Genomic DNA, 17,679 nt, shown 5'->3' with positions numbered 1-17,679 from the left:
CAGGATAGGTCATACAGTAATTTACTACGATACACAATCTGAAGTTGAGACATTAAATTTGGCAATAGCTGCGGGCATTGGAGGGGGGGAGGGGGGGGGGGCACTGAGCTAAGAGATGCCAGCTGTACAGAATTTCCTCCCAGCTGTTTGGCCTCTCTCCATACCAAGACGGAGAGCTGCTGGCACATGCTGAATGAGGAGGGGGAAAAAAAAAAAATACTAAATAGCTTTAAACAAAAAGGATACCTATCTAAATAAAATGTAAATGATCATTTCAGCTGAATAGTACTCAAGGCACGAAGGACTCCGTTCACATCAGCGCAGCTTCCTGCGTCGCGTTTATATGTGCGCTGCCATGAAACTTTATTAGAACACACGGTTTCATGAAAGCCCATCAAAGCCCTACATGCTGCATCTTTGATGCACTTTCATAAAACGAACGTTCTAATAGAATTTACTAGCAGTGCATCTAAAAATGCAGGTAAAAGGCTCATAAAAATGGGACTAAAACTAAAAGTTAATTCGGAAGCTGGAAGGATACTCTTAACCACAACACCAAGTCCAACCCTCTCCATTTATCAAGTGTAAAATATAAAATTAAAGAAGGCACATGTAGATATGTTGGTCAACACAGTCACTTAATATGTCCAATAGTAGGTGTAATAAGGATGAGCACAGTGAAGTAACCCATTGCAGTACTGCACAGATAAGTGATGGATGTCTTTTGGCTGTATTGTAGGAGTCCTGTACTCCAGACATTACATTTTAGTCAGTAGCCCATTTCATTCATCCTTGCACATGGTCTTCATTTTAAAATATACCACATCCATATAAACAAGGCCTTCCAGAACACAGATCCCTGGTGTCCAGCACTTGGCCCATGGGCCACATGCAGCTACCAGCTTGCTATGTTCGACCATCCATAGTCTGGGTACACCACCTGTTGTACATCAGATGTTTAAGCAGTACCAGTGCTGCCTACTATTCCTGCCTGCCCACATGCCAAACGACGGTGGTAGTCGTGGACCCCCCCCCCTCCCCCCAATCAACATTGCCACTCCAGTCTGCATTGTTAGTATATTACATGCTGTACCAGTGAGTGTGGGGGAGGGGGTTGGGGGTGTATACTCAGGCAGGAAAGAGGTGTAGGTTTGGAGCCTTAGATCCTGTGACTGGGTTCAGTAACTCCGATAACTACACCAACCTAGATGAAACCTTTCTTCATGGACTACCAGTAGGAGTCGCCTTACCACTGACTACCAGCCTGCATACATTGGTGGCCAGTGAGTGCCCCCTTACTTTCACCGACAGCCATTATGTGGGTGTGTATGGTGGCGGGGGGGGGGGGGGGGGTAATTTAACAGCTCTCCTACTGACCACAAATGCAGGAGGGTTAACCAACACTGCTACTGACCATCAAAGCAGGAAAGGTTTTAAGAGGGGTGCAAACAGCATTGCCAAGGACCACGAATGAGGGGGGTGGTAAATAGCATAACACTGGCCATGAATGCAAGCGTCATTACTGCAGTTCCCTCGGATAATGCAGGGTTGTTTTTTTTTTTTTTCTTTTTTATAGAGTCCACTGACACCAAGGCTAGGGGTTATTATTGCGTCCACTGACACCAAGGCTAGGGGTTATTATTGCGTCCACTGACACCAAGGCTAGGGGTTATTATTGCGTCCACTGACACCAAGGCTAGGGGTTATTATTGCGTCCACTGACACCAAGGCTAGGGGTTATTATTGCGTCCACTGACACCAAGGCTAGGGGTTATTATTGCGTCCACTGACACCAAGGCTAGGGGTTATTATTGCATCCACTGACACCAAGGCTAGGGGTTATTATTGCATTGACTGACACCAGTGCTGGGAGTAGCTATTAATGCCTCTAACACCAACAAAGGGGCTTATTTTGCATTCATTGTGCATATATTATTTGACAATGCACTTCAAATTATGAAAACAAGACGCTTTTCTGTGGCCCTCTGGAAGTGGTGGAGGCCACACATGAGGCCCTCTATATTTTCTAAGCCAAAAACCACTGTCAGACAAAACACCCCATAAGAATTAGGTGGACAGCCATAGGTGTTTATTGGGGGGGGGTGTATAGTTAACCTCCGTGCAATAAATGTCATTCAGGTTTCTGGCTGCACAGCTGGCAGCAAAGTTGCATATCTTTGAAGGGGTTAAATAAAATTCTACAAGTACAAAAAATGCTCGGCAGGGAATCCAGTTGTCTTAATAAAACTGGAGTACTGTTTGAATGATTTAGTATCCTGGAGAGCACAATGCTGCATAATATGAAGGCAGTCGCCTGACCTCAGTGAACCTTCTGCAAGGCGGGGGGAAGGGAAAGGATGCCTATGTGTCCTCTTCTTTTCTCTGCACACAGACACTTCATTAGGGTAAAAGACACACGCAGGCAGGAGCAATGTGTGAAGTACAGTAGCCCAGAGCAGCCAACCAGAATTCATTTTTCACCAATACGTCTATATTGACTTGAACTGACTGCTATGAGTTCCAACATGACTTCTGCACTTATTTCTATAGTCACTATGCTGGCATTGACCACGATATTTTGTGAAATGTCTTAGTAGATTTAATGGGAGCTACATTTATAGTGCCTGACCTGAACACTTCCACATACCACTGGTGCAGCCAGAAACACACTTGTATTGAAGAGAAATCCATGTTAGATCACTCTTTAGAGGGTGTTTGACAGGCCTATTGTAACACCTAAATTCCCACACCAACGTGCCACAATCTCATACATTGCACAAAGTTGCTGCGTAGCAGCATGCATGTAAAAGGGCTATTACCAGTTGGTGGTACTGGCCACCAAGAACAACAGTGGGGATAAATTTTGCTGCAGCATATGTACACGCCAACCACTGCTTTTCTGGCTTAAGAGGGAAAGGTTAGGGGATAAAAAAAAAAAAAAAAAAAAACACTGCTTAGCCAAGTGTTTTTAACTTTCCCAATCACAAGTGTATACAAGACCCTAGGTCTCTTTCATACAGGCAGCCAGGGTGGTAAAAACAGGTGGCTGAACCATTTTTTTTATATCTGCCTGGCTGCCCACCAAAAGCATAACATACAGCCGGAAGCGCCTGCTCAAATACAGCAGGCGGGGACACTTTGCATTGTTGCCACGGGAAATTTAACGTGTTATGCCGAGCTGACCAACTGTCACAATAACTATTCAAGTCCATAGGGCCATGAGGAAACATTCAGTCAAATGCTCTTTTGCAGCACATTAGCCCCCTTATAAACTGCTGTTCTGCTGAATATTAAAAAAATAAAATAGCCCAAAACAGCCATTTAGAAGGGCGGCAAGATCACCCCTTGAACACCTAACAGCGGTTGCTTAGCAACACTCCATAAATTGATCCAACGCAAATCACTTTTAGTGCATTGACTAGGGTGAACCTAGCCACAGGCCCCTTTTACACCGATGTGGTATGTCTTGACTGCACCGTGGGTGTAGCCCAGGCTAGCTGTGCTTTCCTATAGAGTTCTAATATGTCCCGCACATTTGTTGCCCTTTCTAAAAAGTGTGCAGCACTTCATCAGTGTGAAATTGAAAAAAAAAAAACAAACAAACAAAAAAAAAAAAAAGAAGATGCACTCAAAATTTGAGGCTACTTTCACACTGAGGCGCTTTACAGGTGTTTTAGCTGTAATAATAGCGCCTGCAAAGCGCCTCTCCTGTCATTCCAGCGTCACACTGGAGCGGTGCGGTTGCGGGACGTTAAAAAAAGTCCTGCAAGCGGCATCTTTGGGGTGCTTTAGGAGCTGTGTATAGACCGCTCCTAAAGCGCCCCTGCCCATTGAAATCAATGGGCAGTGCCGCCGAAGCGCCTGCAAAGAGTTTCAGCAGCGGCGCTACACGGGCACTATTAACCCCTTAATTGCCCGCTAGCGGGGGTTAATAGTGCCCCACCAGCAGCTGAAAAGCGCTGCTAAAATGATAGTAGGGCTGGATTCACACCTATGCCGTTTTAGTGCTTTTTGCAGATTTGCACTACATCCATTTACCATGGTTTCCTATGGAACACGTTCTGTAGTACAAATCTGCAAAATGCAAAAAGCATTAAAAATGCATAGGTGTGAATCAAGCCTAAAGCTTTACGACTGACGCCCTCACCACCTCAGCGTGAAAGTGCCCTAAACAGCAAATAAATAAATACCAGCCACAAATTTATAATCCAGTACAGTAGATATCCCACTTGAACTGCCTGATGGGCTAATAAAATAGGGACAATAAAAAAAAACATACCCTAGGTGTAATTATTAATAACACAAGAAAATCTATATGGAGTACTCTGATCAAACCGCACTACGGTACCTTGTGCTCATCTAATGAAATAATTAGAATCAGCCTTTAAAATTCTCTCTCGAAACAATACAGAAACCTTATGTTTATCCCATGAATTAGTGTTTCCCCAAGCGTGGCCCATCGATTTAAACGGTTAAAAAAATAAAAAAAATAAAAGGCATGCCGGGAATGCTAACTGCACATTGGCTGTGCTCTCAGCAAAACTATTAAACCATCCAATGGCTGGTGTCAGAACGAATCACATGTGCAGCACCATAGCAGTTGAAGATTAAACAGAGGCAAAGATGGCAGATTCCTTGGCTAAAAACGATAGGGGAGTTTACTTCCACTTTAAGGCTGGATTCACCCCAATGCATTTTTTGTGCTTTTTGCATATTTGCACTACAGAATGTGTTCCATAGGAAACCATGTTAAATGGACTGTAGTAGAAATCTGCAAAAAGCACTAAAAATGCATAGGTGTGAATCCAGCCTTATTCTCCTTTGTTTGCACATGGCAATCCAGCCACCAACACACTTCTGGTCTTAGGCCCCTTTCACACTGAGGCGTTTTTCAAGCGCTACATCGCTAAAAATAATCCCTGAAAAATGGCTTTCACACTGGAGCGGTGCGCTAGCAGGACGGTGAAAAAAGTCCTGCTAGCAGCATCTTTGGAGCGGTGAAGGAGCGGTGTATAAACCGCTCCTACCCATTGAAATCAATGGGGCACCGTGGCTATACCGTCGGCAAAGTGCTGCTGCAGCGGCATTTTGCAATCAGTTTTAACCCTCTTTTGGCCTCTAGTGGGGGTTAAACCGCCCGCTAGTGACCAAATTTCCCACGCTAAAATGACGGTAAAGTGGCGCTAACAATAGCGTCACTTTACTGCCGACGCCCGCACCGCCCCAGCAACAGACACCCCTTTGGACAGCAGCATTGGGGAGAGGGCAGTGTTAGATGCACTAGCAGGGTTAGCTGGATTTGACCAACAAACTAAATCTAAATAAATGCTTTTTGCTAATGCTTTTTAACCAGTTCAGCCCTAGAGCATTTTTTATTTTATTTTTTCATTTGGCATACATGTAAAAATCTGCATTTTTTATTTTTTTGTTTAATTGTCCAGAACATTATACATTTTCTGATGGAGAGGCCCTGTAGAATAAAAAGATGACAGTTGCAAATTTGTATGTCACATGATAGTCACATTCCTGCACATCTTATAAAAACCACATGGACAGAACCATCCACCCCTACAGAGGGACAGGTACCGCCGTGTCTTTGGCTCTTTTTATTTCTAGTCTTTCACCTTTCAGTTATGATTTCTAGTGCTGTATAATCCTCACCACCCCCCCATGAGAAATGAAGCTCCGAGAGGCACTGCACAGCTAGAAAACGACAGTAAATCACATGAAAACGGGTGGCGGGGAGGGCTGACAATGCCACAACAACATGACTGGAGAAGAAGAAAATAGGACTATACAGAGAGCACATCTGTAGCTATACATCCAGAGACTCAGATTGTTTCTATTAAGCTAGGGGGAGGGGGGGGGGGGAGAATAATATATCACACAAGCAGGCTGAACTGGGGCCTTCTGGAAATAAAAAGGAGGCTGTTTTATGATCAAACATACTGACAGTTAACCCCGTCTTCACTAGGAAAGCAAGGGATTGTAGTGTATGAGGATGTTCAGCAGCACAGGAGAAAAAGAAACCACTGAAAACTAGAATATTCAAATAGTAGTAGTAATAGCATAAATAATCCAAATAACTATTTTTTTCCCTTGTAGGGTTCTGCTGCAGACTCCTTACTCTTTGGTGATGTTCACAACACAAGCATGCATTTAGAGACAATGACACTTTGCCCGTTAGGACTCCATGCAAACTAGCGCTTTTTTTTTTTTTTTCAGGAAAAAAATAAATAAATACTGGTAATAGCTTTTTGTAGTAGCGTTTTAGCAGCATTTAGTAGCGTTTATGTAGTAAAGGGGGGGGGGGGGGGGGGGAAGCTCAAAAAACGCTATTAGTAGCATTTAAAAGCCATTCTGCTGGAAAAACGCTCCAAGAAACTCTACTCCTAGATGCTGACGCTCAAAAAGTTTCCAATAGCCTAAAGCAGTGTACATGGACACATATGATAACATGATTTAGCTGAAAAAAAAAAAAAACAAACACACACACACACACACACACTAGTGTGTATGGAGACTAAGGCTGGATTCACATATATGCATTTTTAGCGCTTTTTGCAGATTAGCTCTACAGCCCATTTAACATGGTTTCCTATGGAACATGTACTGTAGTGAAAATCTGCAAAATGCACTAAAAATGCATTGTGTGAATCAGGCCTTAAAGTGGAAGCTCAAACCTAAAAACCATCCTTTGCACCCACACTGCAAGGGTTAACTGCTCATCTACCTCTAGGGACTGGGTAAAGCACTTTTACCTGTCCAATCCCTTGCTCCTGTAGGCGCCTCCATGCTGCTAGACTGGTCCCTGCACCCTCTTCTCCCCCCATGCTCTGTGGGTCTAAGGCCCTCGGACATCATTAAGACCGATGCAGGGATCCTTGGCCCGCACTGGATGTGGGAATGCTGATGAGAAGTCCATCTCCAGAGCATGGGGGGGAGAAGAACCGTATGCTGGAGAACAGGGCAAGTAAAACTGCTTTTCTGTCTCCTAAACAAGCAGTAAACACTTGGAGTGCAGGCACAGCCCCAGTACAAGGGGGGGGGGTTTAGGTTTTCTGGACTTGGGATTTAAGGCAGGGGTTGATTTACTAAATCTGGAGAGTGCAAAAGCTGGTGCAGCTCTGCATTAGAAACCAATCAGCTTCCATTTTTTTTTTTTTTTGTCAAAGCTTAAATTAAACAAATTGAAGTTAGAAGCTAATTTACTACCATAAACAACTGCACCAGATTTTGAACGCCCCAATATTAGTAAATCAACCCCAGTGATGGTGGTTTTTGAGGAAAGCCACCTTCACCTCTCCAGCAATCCCATGCTGTCTCTTTTGCAGTTTTAAAAACACAAGGTGCTTCTGACCATAGGGGAGTATGTGACCTTCTCCCATGATGCAGTAAAAGTCACTTAGAATGAGCGCCGTTGTCACATCACATTCGATTACCCATCACGTTTTGCTACCCGCTGGAGTGCGCATGCGCGACGCTGCCATATGCGTTCCAACACTGTTGTAAGACCACTTTGCCACAGGGCCCCCTCGTCGTAATTATAATCGATGTCCACTTGAATGGTGGGGCTTGAACCTGAACTCAGGGGTATGGCCATAAAATTGTGCGCAAGCGCAGATCGCCAGTGTTGGAACGCACATGGCGGCGTCGTGCGCAGTCCAGCGGGTAGCCAAATGTGATGGGTCGCCATATGTGAGGAAACACGGTCACCTGACAAGAGTGTGCTAGGAAGAAAGCACAAAAGCAGGACATAGAAAATCTGTATTTATTTTATTCAGAATCTTACATCGGAAAAACTCGTCACGTTTCGGGGGTTCAAATGGTCTACCTTCAACAGGGACTGGTACTAGTGAACAAAGCATATAGTTGACTGATCCAGAGGGGGTGGTGTCACCATTCCTTCTTGGCTCCTAAAACAAGTGACACCAGGTACTCAGCAGTGTCTGGGTCAGAAGAAGCGGTGAGGGTTGGGGTGGCTTTACCCTGAAATAACCAAAAAATAGTCAAAAGGAAAAAAAAAAAAAAAAAAAAAAAAGTGTACAAACTAATTTCTCAAATGCATGTTTGTGCATCTGCTATTAAAGTTCACAAATAAAACTGATTACTGACATTTAGAAGAAGGCTCTTTAAGTGGAAACTCTTGGCAAATAACTTTAAAATTGATAAACACAAGTTTGGAAACCCAAAGTAATAAAAATAAAAAAATAAATTAAAAAAAAAAAAAAAGCAGCTAACTACTTAGTTCCATTCTAATGTGCGACTGAGTTTTGCACCTACTTGTCTATGACAACAATATTTAATGGGACATATTAGACATGCAAGGAAGACCCTCAGCAAGCTTGAGCAATGTAAGTGACTATTGTGTGTCCCTAGAACTTGTGCAGAAAGAGGCCCACTTACTTCTCTTATAAAGTCTGCAGCCAGCAGCTCGGTAATACAGGCAATATTTGGAACTAAGAAGTCGCCAATACAGCAAGCCTATATCTGTTCTTACACCAATGGCATGTCAGTCCCCTCCTCCTCCTCCCCCCCTCCCCCACAAAAAAACTGAAAAAAAATAAAAAAAACTGAACTGAGACCTATCCCCCAGAAAACTTTGATTGTATCCTATGCCAAATTTTCAACAAGTGCATATTTTGAATAACTATTGCAGCATTTATTTTGAAATAATGTTTGCATCATTTTCACACACTTCCTTATTGTATTAAATTAAGAAATTAAACTAAATTAGATTAGAGCAATCTCCATAGTCTACTATGCTCACTTTTTTTTTTCCTCTACTTAACAACTGCTAGGTTGGACAAGATATCAGCCGCACTGGGAGTGCATTGTATTTTTTCCCATGAGTCGACCTGCTCTCAGACTTGCAATCTGAGGAGTAATAGAGCACAAACATTGTGTAGCACTGCAAAACAGCCCAGTCTGTAATGAGGAAAACTGGCTATCTCCATATACCTATATCTAAAAAACACTCACACTGACCTAGGCCCCTTTCACACTGCTGCAACTTAAAAGACGCACGATTTTGCGGCCGCGCTTTCAGGGAACACCTGTGCAAACTTGAGGTCTATAGACCTCAACTCACATCAAAGTCAGACCAAAGTAGTACAGGGACTACCTTGAAGTCACACAGATATGAATGGGATATGGGATACTACTTGTCATGCGACTGCTGTCCAAAGTCGCAGGAAAAGTAACACGAGTATGAAAGCCGTAGTGGCTAGCACTCCTGCCTGCCACCATAAAAAGGTCCTCAGTTCGAAGCCCAGTCAGGATGCTATCTACATGGAGTTTGCATGCGTTTTGGTTTCCTCCCACACGCCAAAGACATGCTTGTAGGTTAATTGGCCCTAGTATATGTATGTATGAAAGTGAGGTAGGGGCCTTGGGTTGTAAGCTCCTTGATGGAAGGGACTGAACGTACAGAGTGGCTAAGTGGTTAGCACTGCCACCTAACGATACCGGGGTTGTTGGTTCAAATCCCGACCACAATACTACCTACCTGGAGTATATGTATGTTCTCTGTGTGCCTGCATTGATTTCCTCCCACACGCCAAATACAGGCTGAAAGGTTACTTGGATCCTGTCTAAAATGGCCCTAGTATATGAATGTGAGTAAGGGACCTTAGATTGTAAACTGCTTGAGGGCAATTGTGAATGTGCATTATTTGTAAAACTGCACAAAAATCGCAGGCGCTATATAAGAACCTGTAATAAATAGTTCAAATGTTGTGTAAATTATTGATGCTAAACACATAAAGATTATAGAAATCAAGCAGAATAAAAAAAATAAAATAAAAATAGAAATATATTATATATATTTTTTTTTTTTTCCAGAACTTTAAAATGACCCAAGAAGATGAAGCAATCCCAAAACATTCCCTTTAAATATTTATTTCCCCCACTCCCATTTGCCAAAAATGCTTTCCAAGTTCAAAATATTACTGTTTGGAAATAATTTTGCAAAAAAATAAAATAAAAAAAAACACAACATAAAAAAATAAAATAAAAAGGAAATTGAAAAATTAACACAAAAAAAAAAAACACTTGAAAAGGGATTCCAAAACAAAACTGCAAGATGCCCATTCTATATCGTTTTATTGTGTAGAAGAATATTCTGCAAAACATCTTCACTTTTGTTCAAACCAAGAACCAGACCATATGTATGCAGACAGGGATCTGTACCTACATACAATACAAATTCCTTGTAGCAGCACAATAGAACTGAACTCTAATCCCAGTACATGCACTTATACAGATCATCGACCACTGAGCTCATATAAAAAAACTATAGTGCAAAATAAAATAAAAAGTCATGAAGGGTCTAACACAAGTACAAGCCGTAAACCACATGATAAAATAGTAATAATACAAGCACAGGGCACCTCATCACCCAAGCATAAAACTACTGCCGTGGAGCTACAAGTCCCGACACACACCAACACTCTCTGATGCAGCCAAAGCTGTAAGTAAACAAAGCGGTATCTCAGGAGAACAGACATGTGCTGCAAGCACAACTCCCATGTCAGCCTCCAACATCCATCTAGTGACTGTGGAACAACTAGACCCAGCATGCCCTAAAGCCTCTGATATAGGAGCGAGAAGTAACCATGCGGTGGAACTGCAAGTCCCAGCTATGGTGGCTTTAGTGTTGATGTTTATTTAACTCTGACAGCTGGGACTTGTACTTCCATGGGAGCTGTCACTTTGTTACCTAAAAATGACACAGACAGTCAACAGTTTCACTAACATACAACTGCCAATCCCCCCCCCCCCCCCCCCCCCCACCAAAAAACAAACCAAAGCGGCTCCCGGTGGCAGAACTGCGGGGACACTGGGCTCCCAAAGACAGATAATATATTAGTTCCCAGCTCTGAAAGTTTTCGGCACAAAGAGCAATACTCTACCCTAGGGCCCCTCATACCAACCATCCCTCAAACTCCAACCCCATCTGTCTCCATACACATCTGGAAGTAAAGTCAGTCCCTTGTCTGTGTACTCACCTCTCCTGTGCCAGAATCCTCACCGCCTATGACCACCCTTTCCTGCCCGGCAAGGTACCAGCACTGGATTCCTCATGTCACAATCTACTGATTAGGCATCAGAGCAGTGACACCGGGCACCCAGCCACAGAGCACTGGCACCAGTGACCCAGCTATGGTACCAGTAACATCAGTCGCCCACAACAGGAACAGCAGGCACCTGGTACCAGAGCTGGGACACCTGACAGCAGGAGAACACAGCAGGGGCACAGGGTCAGAGCAAGACAACCCAGGAGCAGGGCAGGCACAAGGGGTCCTAGGACCAGAGAAAGGACAAATATGGGGACACCAACACTAGATTAAAGGTACCTAGCAGCAGGAGTAGGAACCCTGGGCTGCCAAGAGTAGAGCAGGGCTCCCAGCACCAGAGTAGGGACCCCTGCAGTAGAGTGGGGAACCCTGGGAGCAGAGTAGGGACCACAGGCTTCCAGCAACAGAATAGGGACCCCAGGCTTCCAGCAGAATAGTGACCTCAAGAGCAAAGCAGGGACCCTGGGAGCAGAGTAGGGTCCACAGGCTTCCAGGACCAGGTCAGGGACCCAAGCAGCAGAGTAGGGACCACAGGCTTCTAGCAACAGAATAGGTCTCCCAGGAGCAGAGCAGGGACCCCAGGCTTCCAGGAGCAGAGCAGGGACCCCAGGCTTCCAGCAGCAGAATAGGGACCTCAAGAGCAGGGACCCCAGGCTTCCAGGAGCAGAGTAGGGACCCCGGGATCAGTGTAGGGACCCCATGCCCCTATCAGCAGAGTAGGGACACCAGGAGCAGCGTAGGGACCTTAGGACCAGAGAAGGGACCCCAGCAGCAGAATAGGGACCTCAAGAGCAGAGCAGGGACCCCAGGGCTTCCAGGAGCAGAGTAGGGACCCCTGCAGTAGAGTGGGGACCCTGGGAGCAGAGTAGGGACCCCAGGCTTCCAGGAGCAGAGTAGGGACCCCTGCAGTAGAGTGGGGACCCTGGGAGCAGAGTAGGGACCCCAGGCTTCCAGGAGCAGAGCATGGACCCCAGATCAGGGAGAGTTCCATCCAGGACTGCCCCAGCGGTCCCTGCAGCGCCAGGGAGGAAGGTCAGAGCACCTCGGAGAACTTACCGCCAGGTCGAGGTTGTTGTTGTCCCGGTGAGACACGGCTCGTATGACCCCGGCTCTCCATCCCCAGCGTCCGATCTGAGCGATCTCCCCGATCTCCGGCGGCTCCTCTCCTCCTCGGACCACACACACAAAGCGCTTCCCAACCAACTCCGGCCGCGGTCCCAGCGCCATGGCCTCCAGTCCCGGGAAGAAAAGACGGGAGGATCCAGCGAGCCCTCCTTCTAGCAGCGGCCGCTCATACTGCACGGCTCCCCGGCTCCCAGCTGCTCGAGTCCACTGTGTGCCGGTGTGATGAGGAACGCCGCATCCCCCGGATCCCTCTACACGTGCACGCTCCTCGCTCGCCCCCGCCGGCAGCCGGGCAATGCTGAGCGTCTGACAGCAGCAGGCTGGCAGCTCCTGCGGACGGCTACAGTCACGTGATCCCCCATTCTGTCCAATCACACCTCCCCTGTCGGGGCCCCTTTACACTGGGATCCTGTAAAATGCAACATGTGTTTGCTTGAAAATGTAAATTGCATTTTTTAGTGTGGTTTCAGTAGGTTGCGGTAAGGCCGGATTCACAACTACGCATTTTTTTGTGCTTTTTGCAGATTTGCACTACGGTTCATGTATCATGGTTTCCTATGGAACACATTCTGTAGTGCAAATCTGCAAAATGTAAAAGGGGCTTTAGGCCGGGTTCACATATGTGCCACGCCAAATAACAGCATGAGGTCCACTACGTTTCTGTACACCGGTTCAGGTGCGATTCAGGTCCAAATTTATGCCTGAATTCACACCTGAACCAGACCCAAAGACACACAGGACCCTTCTGCAATCTGGACCACGGCCACCCTGGGCCTGTGTGGACAGCCAATCACACTCACCTGTCATGCGAATTGGATGCAGAGGAAACCCGCTTCCAATAGATATATATGATCCCAGCCTTAGGCTAAGTTCACACAGGCAGTTGATCTGCATTTTTACCCCCCTCCCCCCCCCAAATCGCTTTCTATGCATGAAGATAAAAAACCTTCTGTGTGCAGCAGTCCCCCTCAGCCCCCCTAATACCTCAGGCCCCATCTAGATCCAGCAATGTTGTAGCAGTGTCTCGGCTGCCCGGGACTCCCTTCCTCATTGGCTGAGACAGCAGCGTGGCATCATTGGCTCCCACCGTTTTCAAAATCAGTCAGCCAGCCAATGCGGAGAGAAAGCGGGCGGGCTGGGCCACAGCTTCATGTCTGAATGGACTGTGGCTCAGCTCAGGTACCCCTATAGCAAGCTGCTTGCTGTAGGGGCACTCAACAGGAGGGAGGGACCAGGAGCACAGAAGAGGGACCTGAGAAGAGGAGGATCTGGGCTGCTCTGTGCAAAACCACTGGAACAGAGCAGGTCATTTTTTTTGCCTTAAAAAAAATGAGACTTTATAATCACTTAAATGTCTGGGATTCCATTCAAGTGGCAGGTCTGGGTAACATTTTAACGGCTATCAAACAAAATTAGTTGATTCAATGATGGCAGGATGGAATGCTCTGACAGATGATTTTTCTGTATTTTGGTACAAAAGGTTGAATTAAGTGCTAGTGATGTATGGCCAAGCTACAGAGATTAAATAAATTACCAAAGTTTGTAAATCTTTTGCCCAGGTGTGTGTCAGTGCAAAGAGCAGAGCTGTGGGAGGGACCCAGCAGGCTCCACCCTCTTCAGACTGCCTGCAGAAAACGACAGGAGGGGGGCGGAGACAAGACCAGTCATCCTGCACAAGGAGAGAGAGCCACAGTGGCCGGTCTTTATTACAGGATGCTCCTGCACTCAAGCAATGTTCCATTCCATACTGGATTACTGCACAGTTCTGGAAGAAATACACAAAACATACCAAGGGGCTGATTTAGCCCCCCCCTTTTTTTTTTTTTTACATGGGCTTGTCTGTAATATGGATTCTGCTTGCTCCACTGATCCCCCGCTGAGCAGGCGGATGACAGGTCCCTCTCCTCTGACTGTGCGGAGACAGACCTGTCAGAGACCTGCTGTCCTCTATGGGGAGATTGGACAGGCATCGGTCCGTTTTCATCCGATCCAATCCTTCAGATGAACAGAACACAGGGTTTCCATCTGCCTGGATTTCACAGACAGGATTGGATAGTGGCGGATGTCAGCGGACATGTCACCGCTGACATTCCCAACTCCATAAAAGTGAATGGACCATCCGATCAGGTCCCCCTGAAAAACGGACAGGCAGACTTGATCTGAGTGACTGTGTGAAAGGGGCCTTACTAGAACTGTAGAGTGCAAAATCTGGTGCAGCTCTGCAACAATCAAACTAATCCGCTTCTAGGTTTTTTTTTTTTTTGTCAAAACCTAATTGAACAAAATTAAGTTAAATAAAGGCAATAAAAAAAAAAAAATGCAACCTGCAAGGCAAAGGCATAATGAGCTAGTATGCATAGCATACTAGCTCATTATGAATAACTTACCTGAGAACGAAGCCCTCCGAAGCGGTCCTCCGTCTTCACCTTCACCGCTGCCATGGATCCCGGAGCGACTTCCGGGTCTCGCTGCTCCGGAACTGTGATTTGCCAGAGCCGCGATGACATCACTCCTGCGCATGCGCACGGGAGCCGACACAAGCAGCATATCGCCGTGATCTGCGGCCTGCCCAGTGCGCCGCTGTCTACAGCGCATGCACCGTAGACAGCGGTGCATGTCTTTATGTAAATATCTCCTAAACCATATAGGTTTAGGAGATATTTTTTGGACATACAGGTAAGACTTAATCTAGGTTTACCTGTAGGTCAAAGTGGTTTGTAAGGGTTTACAACCACTTTAAAAGCTGATTGGCTACCATGCACAGCTGCACTAGATTCTTGCACTCTCAAGTTTTAGTAAATCAACTGCCAAAATTCAAGAAAGAACACACACGGTTCTTGTATTCAGACAATGTTTGCTTATTTTGGAGTTCAGCTTTAATAATCCTCTACTGCATTCTGCTTTAATTAGAAGTGACAGCTACTTTATTACAGCCTTGTTTTTTTACCCTTTAAAGCCCAATTAGGATCTGAGGATAATCATGTAAGGTGATTAGTGAGAGAAATAGATGGAACCTATTTACATTAGCCTATGGTAGTATGATCTTTATATTGTAACCATGACTCTAGTCTAGATGTTCATAAAGAGTTCATACAAGTGGATTTTATACCAGCAATGTTTTATTCACTTACAACATTCAGTGTTGGGCAACCTTCACTAAGAATTGATAACCATTGCTTCTGTTTGGTTCAGTTGAGAATCATACCGATGCTATAGAATGAGTAAGGCTTCCCTTGCGCTGCTGCGCTGTGATTTGGCAGCACGGGTGTACTCTCGGTTTTCGAGCAGGCTACCCTCAGTTTTCCATAAACGTTCTATTATTACCTGCATTTCTAGCAACAAAAGTCCTGAATGCTGCATCTTTAGGTTCTAACCCTCTCTCCTCTCCATTCAAAACAACAAAAAAATTGGCTAAAGTGTGCTACCCAGATGCAGACTTACCTACAACCAGCCAAAATGTTTATACCCTTTTGGAAAAAAAAAAAAACTTCTTTACACTGGCGACACACGCTCAACTGGCTCCCATCTCTCAAGGTTAGAGACACTTTAGATCATGGCTGTGGGGTGGAGGAAAGTATGCATGTGATATTGGGAAAAAAATACTCAAAAACTGTTAAAATGCACATAAAAAGTGAATCGTAAACCACAGACATGAAATACGAACAAAGCACATCAGTCTGTAGTGTGTACTTGTCTCAATTAGGAGCGCTAAGTGTAAGCCCTTGTACACACGGTCGGACATTCCGACAACAAAATCCAACGGATTTTTTTCCGAAACTGGTGTTACATACACACGGTCGGGCAAAGTTGCCGGAAAATCTGATCGTTCGGAACGTGATGACGTTTGTACGTTACAATGGGACTATGTTCAGGCTAGTAGCCAATAGCTTTGGTCTCGTAATTTGATCTGAGCATGGGTGGCACTTTGTCCGATCGGAATTCTCTACAAACGATCAGACAAAGTCCTATCGTATTATGTTGCCAGAAAATTTTATATCCAGCTCTCAAACTTTGTTGGACGGACATTCCGACGGAAAAAGTCAGATGGAGCCCACACACGGTCAGATTATCCGACAACATGGTCCAATCGGACATTTTCCGTTGGAATTTCCGACCGTGTGTACAAGGGCTAATTTCTTCTCCCTTCCTTTGCTGTCTGCATGAGTCACTTGCAGGGGCGGACTGACAACTCATGGGGCCCCTGGGCAATAGGAGATTATGGGGCCACACAGTAGACACACACACACACTATACAATCACACAGTTTACACAGACGTGTTTCTATTGGCTGAGAAGGTACTGGAGAGGTGGGGCAGCTATAATCTCAGAATTTTTAGACCAAAAGGATGTCGGTAAGGGACATTTCAGAGACAGATGTAAAAAAAAAAAAGCACACATTTTTGCATACTGTCCCTGGTTTTACTGAGGCTGGCAACCTTGATGGGGCCCCCTAGTGGCATGGGGCCCTCGGGCAGTGCCTGAGTTGCCCAATGGTTAGTCCGCCCCTGGTCACTTGACTAATGGGGAGAGAACTCCAGCAGACTGACAGCCTCAGCTCTGTTCCCCTGTGCTGTGTGAAGGGGGCGTGTCTCTTCCCTCCAATCGGCTCTCAGAGTTCTCCTCACTGAGCTCTGCAGAGTGAAAACTTCAGCTCTCCGCTCCCTGCTTTCTGATAGCTCAGGCAAACTTTATAAGTTCTGGACTTTAAACAGATGAAGAGAAGTGAAGACTGCAGATAAACATGTACAGTTTATATAGGAGGATTTATATTCTTTTTAATCTTTGTGTATCACTTGAGGTCAGTCACGTCACTGTGTATATGTTTACACCCACTTTACAGCTAAACTCCAGGCAAACATCTAACCACAGGCAGTGGCGTGGCTAGGGGGTGGCTTTTGGGGCTATAGCCCCGAGTCTCTGCAGGATCCCCAAGGGGAGGGGAGGCTCTCTGGGGACCCTGATGTGACTGGGGTGCTCTCTGGGGACCATGATGTGACTGGGGGGGTCTCTGGGGACACTGATGCGGGGGGGGGGCTCTCTGGGGACCCTGATGCAGAGGGAAGGCTCTCTGGGGACCCTGATTTAAGGGGGGCTCTTTGGGGACCCTGATTTAAGGGGGGCTCTCTGGGGACCCTGATTTAATGGGGAAGCTCTATGGGGACCCTGATTTAAGGGGGAGGCTCTCTGGGGACCCTGATTTAAGGGAGAGGCTCTCTGGGAACCCTGATTTAAGGGGGAGGCTCTCTGGGGACATATATACACACACATTACATACATGTGTATGCCCACCCAAGCGTATGACTTTCTTTACTATGGGCTCTAGCCCCAGATTTTTTGTAGACCTAGCAGCGCCCCTGACCACAGCAATGAAATACATACATGTTAATCCAATCCTGAGATTTACACAGCTCTGCCACAGAGCACAGCCCTCCCTGACAGGGCAGGAGACCTGATTTTTCTTTGCTGCTATTCAGTA

At 45.8% G+C, this 17,679-nt stretch overlaps 1 protein-coding gene across 1 annotated transcript in view; it reads right to left on the bottom strand.

Moving 5' to 3' along the window:
* The window catches only part of JMJD1C (jumonji domain containing 1C), a 443,208-nt gene extending 430,771 nt beyond the window's left edge, over window positions 1-12,437 (bottom strand). The window contains exon 1 of the mRNA XM_077455417.1: window positions 12,135-12,437. Coding sequence (XP_077311543.1) covers window positions 12,135-12,305 — 171 coding nt within the window. The 5' untranslated portion in view covers window positions 12,306-12,437. The remainder of the gene's footprint in view (window positions 1-12,134) is intronic.
* Between the last annotated feature and the right edge of the window lie 5,242 nt (window positions 12,438-17,679).

This window comes from Lithobates pipiens, unplaced genomic scaffold (assembly GCF_037356315.1).
Source record: "Lithobates pipiens isolate NorthernLeopardFrog02 unplaced genomic scaffold, aLitPip1_a1.2 Scaffold_25, whole genome shotgun sequence".
NCBI classification, from domain to species: Eukaryota; Metazoa; Chordata; class Amphibia; order Anura; family Ranidae; genus Lithobates; species Lithobates pipiens.
This window is presented reverse-complemented; position numbering and strand designations above follow the sequence as displayed.